This window comes from Anthonomus grandis, chromosome 10 (assembly GCF_022605725.1).
Source record: "Anthonomus grandis grandis chromosome 10, icAntGran1.3, whole genome shotgun sequence".
NCBI classification, from domain to species: domain Eukaryota; kingdom Metazoa; phylum Arthropoda; class Insecta; order Coleoptera; family Curculionidae; genus Anthonomus; species Anthonomus grandis.
Window position 1 is genome coordinate 7,493,992 of NC_065555.1, and position 13,777 is coordinate 7,507,768.

Consider the following 13,777-nt stretch of genomic DNA (forward strand, 5'->3'; position numbering starts at 1 on the left):
AATGTTATTAGCATTCAATTCAGCCCTGACTGTAATATTTTAAATTGCCTCAAATGACGTTTATGTGGAAGCGGTCTAATTTAGCATTTTCTTTTTTATTTTTTAAAAAATGGGCATTTAGATAAACAGTTATTAATTAGTCCTTAAGTACAATGAATAAAATTAAATAAACAATGATGATAAAATACAATAGATTTCGATTAATTTCTATTCTATTGGATAAGAATCCACTATTTTTTCTTAGATTAAGAGAAAACAAAATATAAATTCTAATTGATTTTTTATTAAGCATATGATAAGCAATCTAGCCAGTCAAAACAGTATGTATACAATAAAATTATACTTAATCCGAATCTCATGAGAATAATAATATCCGAATTCATTATTATTTTTGCCAATATCTTGTGAAACATTTATCAAGTATTTTCTAACAGTTTAACAGAGATCTTGTTTATTGCATAAAGCTTCTATGTCTGAAGTTCTTAAGTTATAAGCAGTTTGCTTTTTTGAGATACCCTCAGGTAAAAAATTATTTGGAAAAAAATATTATACTAATTTATATGTACTAATAATTTTATTGGGAGAAGTGTTTTGCAAATCAAATCAACAGCTTTTAGTTCATTAGAAGTTTAAAGTAAGATTCGATATTATAAAATTAAAAGACAAGCCTACAAACTATATTAATTATTAAATTATTTCTTCATTTATAAAATAAATAAATAATAATTTTATCGGTTATATCGGTATAGAATAACCGATATTATTATGTTTATTAAAGTTAAACAAAAACCAATTATACAAACATTTATTAAGCAGGCCGAAAGCAAGCTAAATTTTGCATTGAAAATTCGCAGAACGAAGCAGAGGATTGTCATTAGAATGTTTTGTGTATGAAACAAAAAACATATGTAGATTTAATTTGCTCCTCGTACTCATCACTCGCTATGCGAAATTAAACAGAGATGACAATGCGCCTGTATTAGCTCTTTTCAGGGTGTATGTTTGTGTATGATTAAAATATGACGTGATATTTAGCATGTAGTTCTAAATAAACCTAGAAAATCCTTTAAATTTTGTATAGGAGTAAAAGTTTTACGTTACCTTCAATTTATAAAATATGACATAATAAATTATTATTTATTTTCATTTCGCTTTACAAGATTACATACACTAAAGTAAAACACAATTAAAGTTTTGATTGTGTAAATAACAGCGTATAAATAAGAAGACATATTAAATTAAGAAGCTCGAAAATCTAAAGAAAAAATGAATGGTGTCTTTTCATTTTAATGGAGAATTATTTGCTTCGTTTCTGTTTTTGCTGTTATGGATAACAACTTAATTGGAAATTAGTCATCCTCGGTTTAACTAGTTATTTTTGCAGTTGTTTTGCGTTTTTTCTTATTACTAATACGTACATTATTGTAGATATTATTTAAATAACCCTATAAAATTTTCCTTTTCAAAAACAACAATGAGGTTTGTTGTTTACCTGTTTTTGTGTATACAGGGTAATCGATTAAGGAAGGTAAAGGCGTCTCAGCAATAAGTAATCTAGGAGGTTAAGGGAAAAAATCAGGTTATAAAATGGACCAAAAGAAACAGCAGAAAATGAATTTTAGATGTCTAACTCTTAAGTGAAAAAAAAAATTAAGTCAGTATAGCAAAGTATCTTCTATACTGAGAATCAGTGGCTAGCTTTTACGCTTTAGTTTGAGAGCTGTATTAGATAAAATGCTCAATATTGTATTGGGCTACTATGGGCTACAAATGATGTTAATTAGGCATCACCTACAATTAAAAAAATTAGAGCCTACTAAAGACTGGACTAGACTCTTCCAGAAACTTAAAACAGTAGATTTAATTAAAAATTAAGTATAAATGAGTACAGCAGTTGTGAGCCAGGTATTTAGCTATCCACCAAATAAGGACAGGTAGTGGTTTGAAGCAAAAGCAACGAAAATCAGAAATTTTTCACTAAAAAATATCGAAGTAATATCATTTTTTCATGAGCATGCTTTAAAGTAATATTTTTATTTAATATAGCATTAATTCCTAGCTGTATAATTGTTTGTGTACCATTTGCGACGATTGCCTATATTTGGATGGTTTTGTATTAGCATAATCTTTACGAAACGATAACGATAAAAACTGTAGGAAAAGCTAGGCCTTAAATTTGCGACATACATTTACCTTTTTACGGTCAAAAACGTTCTGCTTATCTTGTTAGAAAGTCGTTCATGCATTCTTAACTGCTGGATCCACATTTTATCAGTGGACGTTTTTTGGTGCCAAAAAATAGCCTGGTCACATAAGATTTATTAAACAGAACAAAAACGAATAAAAATCAAATTAACATTATCCCAAATATAAATTTGCGCAATTAACCCTACTATACAAAATTTTCCTTTATATTATATAAAAGTTATTTAACGCAAGTATTAAACCATAATTTTAAACTCGGCCCATATAAGTGAATAAGCAGATAGGGTTGTCAATATTTTGATATTCTTCTAATATGAAAATAAAATAATTGTATATTGTAGTGTTGTGGGGATGACATGCAACCATAATTTTAACCATATTATATTACTATACGATTGTGTTAATCATAATATTTTAATTAACAAACTGCAACACTATGAGTTTAGAGGATCTTCTCTCAAATGGTTTAAGTCATATCTTAGTTTCAGAAGTCAACTCGTGAAGGTTGATACGACAACATCTTCATGCCAACCAATTGAATGTGGTGTGCCGCAAGGTTCAGTTTTGGGCGCTATTTTGTTTCTCCTATTTATTAATGACATGGCCAATCTAGATATCAGCGGCAAAATTTGTCTGTTCGCCGACGATACCAGCTTTACTTGGAGCACTCCAGATATCACGTCTCTGCATGCAACTATATCTAACGATTTACTTACCATTAAGTCCTGGTGCGATTCCAATCGTCTATGCCTTAATATCTCTAAAACCAAGGTTGTATCATATAAAAGTACCATTCAACCTTTTACTCTACAAAATACCAGTTTGGATATTGTTGAATCTGTCAAGTTCTTGGGACTAATTTTAGACAACTCTCTAAAATGGGAATCTCATATCGACACCCTATCCACAAAGTTAAGCTCAGCGCATGTTTTGCCATAAGATCTATTTCCAAAGAATTAAGCTTTTTAACATCTAAATCAGTTTATTTTGCCCTTTTTGAGTCACTTCTTGGTTACGCCATTCCATTCTGGGGTTCATGCTGTGCCACTCAATTTGAGCGCGTATTCAAGTTGCAAAAGAGAGCGATACGCTATTTACTGGGACTTGACAGTACAGCTCACTGCCAAGAATACTTTAAGAAACATATTTGAATCTGTTTGCTTAATCCGAAAGCATGTGTCAGAATTTCCAAAGAGGCCTTCTCAACTATCCACTCAGAAAAGCAGAGCATGATATTTATCTGCCAACCCCACGGTCGGAATTAGTAAAAAATTCTATACTCTATAGAGCAAAAAAAATGCACAATCATCTTCCTTTTACGATTAAATCTATGACAACGTTTTCCTGTTTTCGCCATGCCTTAAAAGCTTTACTATTGGAAAAGGCTTTATACACTGTAGAAGACTTTTTTAATCTTTCCTTTTAAATACCACACACATACACTGGCCCTATTTACTTTATAGTCTCCATCCCTAGAATTAGTTTTAACTATATCGTGATAATAGTCGTAATTTAACTTCAACTTATTTTGTATACTTCTTTTACCTAATTTACATTTTTGTTTTTTTTTTTATATTCTTTTTAATATCAACTTCTGACTTTATAAATATTTAGTTGTATAAGTAATTTGACCATGTACAATAGGTTACCTATTTTGTATAAAATCTAAATGTCTTGTGTTTTTGTTTTTGTGTACTCATGTGTTTACTTGTATGTGTTTATTTATTTATTTATTTATAATAGCTTTTTCTACAAAATTTATAATTTTTTTGAGAAAAAAGCGATTGTATTGTATTGTATTGTATTTATAATTTAAAAATTGAATCTTAAGTATGTTTTAGGTATACGATCGAAAACACGGACAAGCAGATATTTCGGCAAATGTTACTGTAACCGTTAAAGAAATATTATATAAAGCAGTTATAAATAGTGGTTCTATTAGAATATCAGGAATAACGGATGAAGAATTTATACGAGAATGGAACTATAAATTACTGGTAAGATTTTTTTTTTAATATATATAATTTAAAAATTTTATTGTTTTTTTATTTACCGAATAATTTTATATTTATAGTATATATAGAGTCAAAAGTTAAAATATAATATATACGCGATATACCATAGTACTTCATCCTAGTATACAATGACAGTATCTATACTTTTCATCCCAACCAAATTTCATCGCATTTGGAAGGCTTGGAAGTTGACATCCCACAGTATTTCTATACTATGTCTTTAGTATAGGGTTTTATTTAAAAAATTTTGCAACAAAAAATGGAAAAGGCTTAATTTAATTTTTTTACTAATTTCCAAGTAATGGGAAAAAAGATATTACTATTAAAAATAAAAATTGTTTTTAATGGAAGACGTGTGCAATTTTTATATGCAGTTTTACAGTTTTTATTCCGTTTTCTTTTTAATCTCTTATTTAATGATGAATTTTTATTTTTAGTTTTGTTTTTCGTCTATCTTGCTTTCTTTTATCATACCTTATTCAGATTTAGAACTGATCTAAATAATATAGGGCATGACATTTGAAAAATATTTACATGCCAAATGATCAAAACCACAATAAAAACTTATTATAAGAAGTGCCAATTTTCGAAAAAACAAATTGAAGTTAATGTTTTCCAACGGGAACTCGTAAGGAGTTTTAAATCTTAGGGTACCTCACAAACTCTGCCGTGTAATTCAAAAATTTTTGATTATATATTTAACTGTATATTATTATGTTTTATTTATTTTTTTTTAGAAAAGTTCAAGATCTATAATGGACAGACTTACAGATAAAATAGCGGAATTACTGAATATTAATCGCAAAAATGTTGACATATTTAGTGTTCAACTTCAACGAAGACAAGATCCTCCTGTCACTGATGTAAGGTTTTCTGCTCAAGAGGATGGCCTTTATTTTAAACCCGTTAAATTAAACGGAATTATTTTGATGCATCGAGATGAGATACAAAAGGCTATTGGAATAAACATTACAATGGTAAGTAAATTTTTTTTTCAAAAAAATTTGATGATGGTCGCTTAAAGGCAGAACTATCAAACTATCAGTATAAAAGCATCGTCTTATAGGGCTAAAATAAAAGCCATTAAATTGTGTTATTAACTTGCTCTATTAATTTAAATTATGTCATAATTTTAGGACTCTACCTCAGTTTAACCGACGTTGCATTTTTTATGGTTCCAACATCCAGTAAACCAGTAAACAATCTGGAATTTGGAATATATATGTTTCCGTGTTAAGGATTTTCATGATGTATGCTTAGGACAACAGGCTATAGGCAAAAAATAGAAGAAGTATTCGTATTAGGGATACCAGTGAAGGATTTTATCTAGGTTTTTACAGTTCTAACGCCAAGAAATACCGAAAAACTCATTTTAGAAATAAAGACATCAAATTAAAAAAAAAAAAGAATTTCTTCGAATAAAATTAAAAAAGTTTCTTTGGTCACTAAAAATATAATTCTGTCATTATTTATTATTCTATAATACAGGATATTAAAAAGCAAAAAAATTATTTTAACACTTTAGTAGTTTTTGAAAATGTTAAATAATTTTTAGAATCAAATTTAAAACGTGAGTTGGCAGGCATAAAATAATACTACTATTCCTCTTTAATAAGATATGAGGCATTTTTTTAATAAAATAGGATAAGATACTCTATAAAGAAGTTAATAGTCAAAGATAAATGAATGTAGATAATGTATATCAGAGAAAAGGGTAACAATATTGCAACGCCGCTCGATCGCATTGTTGATGCTACCGATACAAGGAATCATCACCAGTGACGTCAAAAAATATTTAAATGACATATTTTTATTAATTAAAATAGATTATGCTTCAAATAAAAACAATTTTACCCTTTATGAACTAATATGCTGTTTGTGTATATATAAAAGCCTTAATTTGTACCAATTACTACTATAAAAATTAAAGTTTAAGCAGGTTGATGACTAGTTGATGCCATTTTTTTATTAAATAATTGTGCAATAATAACTTAAAAAATATTTAAACGCACGATCGTAAACAAACAAACGATTTAGAATTACGTCACAATTGGACCAGCTTCGAATTTTTTAAATTTCCATCAGAGCCAAAGTGAACCAAGCCACATGGTTCGGTATTGCACTAAAGTATTGCTTTTATATTATAAATAATATTAGCAATAAACTTTTCATAATTTAGCTACATAATTAGTTCTTATATCAATTTGATGATTTTTGTGGGATGGTCCACATGATAAAAGCTCTGCGTATAGTGGACAAATGGTGCCTCTGAACTCAGGATCAACCCCAAAAAAGTTGAGTTTTTACTATTTTCGAGGAGAGGTAACTTTAGCACATCACCTGCTCTCTCTCTCTAGGTGGAGTGCACTTCCATTAAAAAGGTTAATTGCGTGCTATGGGCCTGCAGAAGCGCTTTCGGTAACACCTGGCGTCTATCCTAAAATCCTTTACTGGATCTACTCATCTATTATCAAACCTCTCCTTACATACAGGGCTATCGTTCAATGGCCATGTACAGAGAACGCAAAAATTCCTGCATAACAGTCTCGGGCTCTCCACTACACTACAAAAATTTCATCACGGAAAACCTCTCAAAGCTGTTTTGTAGAGCATAAAAAGGGGCCATGAGAAGTCTCTTCTTTTTCATAGCTCTTTAAATGACGTCATAAAAAAATAAAAAGGACATCGTAATTTTGAGGCATATCTCCGTACTACGGAAAGTACTACTTGGAATTTTAAAAGCTTCTAAACGGCATATTGTTACGGTTGAAAATGCGCAACTTTTTTCTAAATTAACCAACTCCATGTTTATGTCTTTTACTTTCCATCATCCTCATGATGGACAGCCTTATCTTGGATACACTGTATAACGACAAAACCCATATCTATTTTTCTGTCAAAACTCAAGATCAATATAAAATATTAAAAGGAGATATAAAAATATTAAAGGCATAAAATATTACTTTATGACACCGTTCGTTTCGGCCATTAAATTTGAATGACTCTAGTTCTACTTTAGAAAAGAAAAGACTTTTGCGAATAGCTGACGAGACTAAATTGAAAAAAACCCCTTCGCCTTTAAAGCAGCGACATCTTAACGATCCCCGCTTTTTTGTCGAATGCAAATCCGTAACAGTACATACGGATTTTCAGTCGGTGCTCGTCCCAGCGAAATTCGTTATGCATGTTAGTATATGGACTCAGAACATATATTTTTGCTCCTTTACTTGATGGTTTTAAGTAAAAAAAATACATATTTTAAGCACGTGTTTCTGTATATGAAAAGTGTATCTTTTTAATATTTTATAAACCCCTGGAATGCAAAGAAAATGGTTTTTTTTCGAAAGTGATTTAAGTTCCTAACTATATTTATGAGTCAAGTTATTTATATATTAGTGAATTACAAAGAAATATCGAATTATAAATTGAGAAAAACAGTACAAACTGAGTCATAAATAAGATTAAAATAGTTGTAAATGAATAATTCTAGTACAAAACCATATTAAGAATTATTATATGATATAATTCTTAAGTATTTTTTTTCTGATTTGTTAGTACACGCATATATAATTGTTACCTAAAGGCGCTTTGCACCTCATACAAATAACAAGGTTTTTTGTAAAGTAAAAGTTTAATCAATCTTTACCTTTCAAATACTTTCGCTTTTAGGTAGGCATCGATGAGTGCCTCTACGAAAACCAAGTGTGCGACGGATCCTGCACAAACACGTTAGATATAAGCGCCCTTCCCTATATGGTAAGTACATTTATGCTTGATCGATAAATTATTCTGTCAGTTAAGGGGCTTCAAATACCAACAGTTTATTAATATATTCAGCCTTAACGACAGTGTTTGATGTAATAGCTAAAGCCTATTATGGATATCATTTATGACGCATATACACATAATGAAACAAGTTTATATGGATTTTTTTTTCTTTTTTTTTTCAAAAGTTCTCAGAGACGTCAATTTTTGTATGAGGGGCACTTGATAATTAAAAAGAAAGCCCCACACATTTAGTCTTTAAGAATGAGATATAATAAACCTTGAGGACAAGGTTAATAAGTAACTATAACGTAATGTAACTATAACGGTATAGTTAAACTAATAGTTTTAAGGAAATAATGGAAATAAGTAATGGTCGAGAACCATCCTTTTTTATATTTCATAAATCTATCTTCTTCGTGTTGGTCCTTTTAATTTTTAGCGATTGCTGCTAATGCTGACTTCTTGTGAAAATCTAAATAAATCCTTCTTATTTAATAATTTATAGATAAAAATAAGAAAACAAGTCAGGATATGTTTGACCTGAAATCTAAATATTTCGTTTCATATAAAGGAATATCGCACTTTTTTAGCATTAAGTTTATATTCGTTGCACCCATGTTGTCGTTATTTAACACCATTTAATTTTTTTTTTTGTAGTATATAAGCAAAGAAAAACAACTCAAATATTTTTACAGAGCTCAAACAGGAAATCAAACGAGAAATTGCCGACATCGAACCTGATTTGTGTGAAAGCCTTACGTTTACCCCACAAGGCAAAAAATAAAACGCCGGCAATTTTTCAAGAATATATTGCCCAAGTTTCCTTTTTTCTACAGTCAAGAGCTTAAGGAATATTGGGAGGTCTAAATAAAATGTTTTAATATCTTTCACTGCACGTTCTATCTTATACCCCTGATGAGCGACTATATGATAATTAGCTAACTGAAAAAATGAAGTCTATTTTGCACTTATTTATACTTGTTGGCTAACACTGTTAGTTAGTTTTTAATTTAAAATGAAAACTCTATAATAGTTTGTAGTAAAGGTCGCAGAAATACTAGGAGAATTATTATTTTTTTATAAAAATTATTGTGTTACGGAACTTAGATAATGTAGATTTTTAATATTTTTATTTATATATTAATAATATTTAAACTATGTTTTTTTTTTAAATAGGTAAATGCTAACAAAACGGCTTTAGTAGGTATACGAGTAGATAACAAAGCAGAATGTACCTGTGGTGGAAGAAATTTTACAAAAGAAGAAAATTGCCGAAATACGCCCTGTTATAATGGTGGACTATGCAGTGATTTAAAATCTTCTTTATCATGTTCCTGTTCATCAGCGTAAGTAACATCATGTATATGATTTTATTATTTATCTTTTATATATAAAAGTAATTTTTTTAGTCCTTGTATGTATTAAGTAAAAGGAAACTAAAAAAACCAACTAAACTAACCTACTAAAACTTTAATAAGTAAAATAAATGGCATATAGAGAGTGCGTTAATTTTCAAATATATCTGTAAAACTGTTTTAGTCTTTAGACAGAAAATGTAAAAACTATAAAAATAGAGATTTCGATAACGGGAAATTTATTTTAATTTAAGTTTTTGAGTAGCGTTAAAAATAAAAAATTCATTATGGTCACGATTCTATTTATTTTGAAAAGGACATTGAATTTTTATATTTTGACGTAACAATAATAAACCTTTTTGCAAACTATTTTTTGTTGCTCCATTTGTAATTCTTTTGCCGTTTTCATATTTTTTTGGAAAAAATATATTAATTTTGTAAATTATTATATACCTGTTGATAGGATTTCTCAAAGCAACGTTTGTTCTAGCGTTAATATTATTATTTTTTATGTAATGATCATGTATATATTTGGACTAAACAATTATATAATTCGACCTTTAAAGGTTATTTTTAATTTTAGAAATCAATTTCACGTGCTTTAGTACAAGAATTTTTAGTATTTGTTTTTAGGATGTTGTACAGGTTATTGGAAACCATTAGAAAGTCAAGAATAAAAAGAATATTAAGAATTTTGTTTTGTCAGACTTTAACTTTGCAACAATTTGACTTAGAGCATGTATTCTATACTGGAATAAGGTATCTTCAAATTGAAAGGATATATCTTAAGACACTTAAATGTTTGTGTTTTTTTCATTAAAATTGGTCTAGTATTTAATATTTATGTACATTATTTAACATTTATGCTATAGCAAAGCTCTAATAAATTGTAATAATACTGGTTAGTAAATAAAGAGCCGGTTTCTATTTTTTTGATTGGGTCATAAAAAGTATACAAGTTGTTAAATATAAAAAAAAAAATTTTTTCTTTAATGGGATGAAATTAAGTTTAAATTAAATATTTTCATGTTGTCTATTTGCATATTCAACTCCTTTTTATTTAATAAACCTATATGTTTCGTTTCTTTATTTCTTTTAGATTGCTGATCACTGAAATGCTACTTTACATATTTTTTAAATAAAATGTAACCTTTTTCGTAAAAAAGTGTTAATTTTATTTAATTATTTATGAGTAATTCTATTTTAATTAAAAATGTAGCTTAAGAAAGCCATAGTGAATAATAACAGCCATAGTATGAAGGGTGAATCCTAAATAATGAATCATGCTTACCCTATAATTAATCTCAAAGATTTTCTCACCCTGTATGAGTAAAGAGTGATGTAAAGTTAATTGGTATATCAAATATGATTTTATTGTAGTCGCAGATCATTATAGGGTCATTTATTGAAAAAGGATTTCAGTTATTTGAGTGCTACATTCGAAGAAGTCCTGCTTTGGCAGTATAGGAATATACTCGACAGTATTTAGTCAGAAAAGTATCAACTATAATATAAAACATTAATAAAATACTGCAGAATTTTTTTAATAATTAGAATATTATTGAGCAAAGTAGTTCTTCTATATTTGGAAAACAATAATCAGAAAGACAGGCGCCTTGAGTAATTGAGGCATATTTAAGTTTCGATCCACCCTAATAACTTTCTTAAAAAAAAAAATTTTCGAGAAAAGTGGATTGGCAAACGTGGTGCAATCGAATGGCCTGCGCGGTCTCCGGACCTAACCCCACTAGACTTTTTTCTTTGGGGCTACTTAAAAAGCAAAGTTTATAAAACCCCACCTGAGAGTATTGAGAATTTAAAAAATAGAATATTTTAAGAATGCAGAGAAATTAGCGGGCAGACCCTTGCCAATGGTCGTAAGGAGTTTGAAAATAGGCTTTTTTTGTTGCTAATAACTGCACGCATTTTGAACATTTAATAAAATAAATTTATTAAACTAATTAAATTTGTTTTTCTACCCTACCGAATTACACTTTAATTGTTTCTTGGTCAATCAATTTTATTTTTTTTACAACCATTGATAGCATAATGAATGCCCTTTAAAATAATGTATCACACCATGGGGTAGCCATTTGACATACCAAAGTTTAGCGTAAATAAAATATTCATTATTTCTAGACATTTTCGCTAACTATTTGCTTACACATTTACCGATTTAATTTTTTTTGGTACCGTTGAATAGAGAATTTTACGCTCCTTACTATGATGTATCACACGATGGGGGTTCCCATTTGACATATTAAAGTGAGGTTAGCTGGAGGTGAGGAGGTGATTGACAGAACTTTAGTAAATGCATAATTAAACGTCCCCCTGTATATCTAATTTGACGTGTTTTTTTTTTTTAAAGAAAATATAGAAAGTTACAAAACTGTAATAAAATAAAAATTTGCCTAAAGTTTTAAGGCTTTGTAATTAAACTTACTGTAGTTTATGAAAAAAGATGTAATCCTCTAATAAAATATCCACCTAATCCACTCTAATAAAATATATACAAGCTTTATGCAAATGTTTATCATGAAACCTAATTATAACGGGTAAAGCGATTATATCAAAAAAGCATAACATACACCCATTTAGTATTCCAAAAAGTAAATTATGATTTTTAAACAACACAATTTGCATTTTAATTAACTCTTTTATAAACGTATTTTGTGATTTATTACACTCCGGGACATGTATTTACAACAAAGCTAAACGGCATTTTGCGTTATTAGAGCCCTATTTAAATACTACGTTAAAGAGATTAATCAGCAAATTTCTCAGATATCTGATTTGCCTCGCAAGTAAAATATTAAACGCAAAAATTATCATTGGCACGAAGACCTAATTTAATTTATAATATATAGTTTTTTCATAAAATAGTCTTATATATTATTAAAGAGAAATAGGTACTTATAATAATCTGTTGTGTGAAATGGGTTTCTGGCCATGGTGATATAGGAGATCCTGGATGCAACTGGAATATTCATGCTGGAAGCAGGCAATCGTAGTGGAAAAGAAAATAAAATTATATGAAATTATACGTTTATCACAGACACATTGGACTTTCAAAAGACACTTTACTTACTAGAACCAAAATGATATTTATTTTTTTTGGAAATGATAACCAATGTAGAAATAGCGTGACAGTAGTAGTTAAAAGTGATATTAAACGTATTGTAAGAAAATACATAATAGTCAGTGTATAAATCTAAATGTAATCCAAATATATCCTCTAACAAGTGAAATGAAAGAAGAAGAAATTGAGGCGTTCTGTAATTAATTAGAAGAGATAATAGAAAAGCTACCAAATAAAGAAATGTCATTAATTTCTATCAGAATAGGACCACAAAAGAACAAAAAATAGATAAATGAACTTGACATGTAAGAAACATTGATGTTAATTGGGATAGAAAAGACATAAGGAAACAACTAAAAGAGAATGAAATTAAAACGAAGTCCTATGTTTCCTATTTTTAAGCACTGAATATTGAGATTAAGCGACCCTGTCAAAAAGATAAAAATACCCACCTAAGTCAGTTATGCAAGGAAATAGAAGCACATAAAGGCAAAACTGATACTAAGGACATGTTTAAAATAAAGCAGATGACTCATTTCTTCGCACCAAACCATAATGCCATTAAAGATGCAAACGTGATCCTTCTTACAGCCATACAATATACAAGTGAAAGACAGTTTTGAAAAGAGTACGTAACATATTCAGAAGTAAGGTTGCATTAGCAATAAGAAGACAAAAGAGCCATAAAGTCACTGGTATATCATGCATCGAATCTGTCAAAAACATTCACGTGACCAAAGAACGGGACAACATCAATATATATTTAATTTCATAAAAAAGGAGCAAGGGACTCTACATGCAGCAACTACCGCATAATAGCACTTAGCACACATTGCAGTAAAATTATGTTACGAACTATACTGGCAAGGATAAAACCGTTTTCTACTAGCTAAAATTCCAGAAGACAGATTATAGAAAAAACGAGAATTTAACATTTAGCATCGACATATGCAAACGAAATTATGCAAAGCTTTCGACCTAGTGAATTAGAGGAAGTTATGGTAAACTTTCTCCGAAATAGGAGTGCCATTCCACTTAATTCTATTTATTAGACATCTATATAACTATGGCTGCGTAAAAGTCAAAGAAACTAACTGAAAATTTCTGTATTAGTAAGGGAATAAGGCAAGGCTGCATACTGAGTTATATTCAATATATACGGCCAATGGATTATGCAAAAAGCCATTGATGGGTGAAATGGCAGTATTGCTATTTGCGAAAGAAGATTTTAAATCTGAGTTATGCAAATGACACCACCATTTTCGGTAAGAAGAGAAATGGTGTCAACTATTAGATAGAATAGGAAATCAGCATGGAGGCATGTCTTAAAATAAACCGAATAAAGACAAGGAACA

The 13,777-nt window shown here is 29.2% G+C and overlaps 1 protein-coding gene across 1 annotated transcript in view; it reads left to right on the plus strand.

The window, feature by feature from the left end:
- Window positions 1-13,777, plus strand: part of LOC126741261 (neural-cadherin-like) — a 249,553-nt gene that overhangs the window by 174,049 nt on the left and 61,727 nt on the right. The window contains exons 14-17 of the mRNA XM_050447640.1: window positions 4,047-4,202; window positions 4,958-5,197; window positions 7,890-7,976; window positions 9,165-9,334. Coding sequence (XP_050303597.1) covers window positions 4,047-4,202; window positions 4,958-5,197; window positions 7,890-7,976; window positions 9,165-9,334 — 653 coding nt within the window. The remainder of the gene's footprint in view (window positions 1-4,046; window positions 4,203-4,957; window positions 5,198-7,889; window positions 7,977-9,164; window positions 9,335-13,777) is intronic.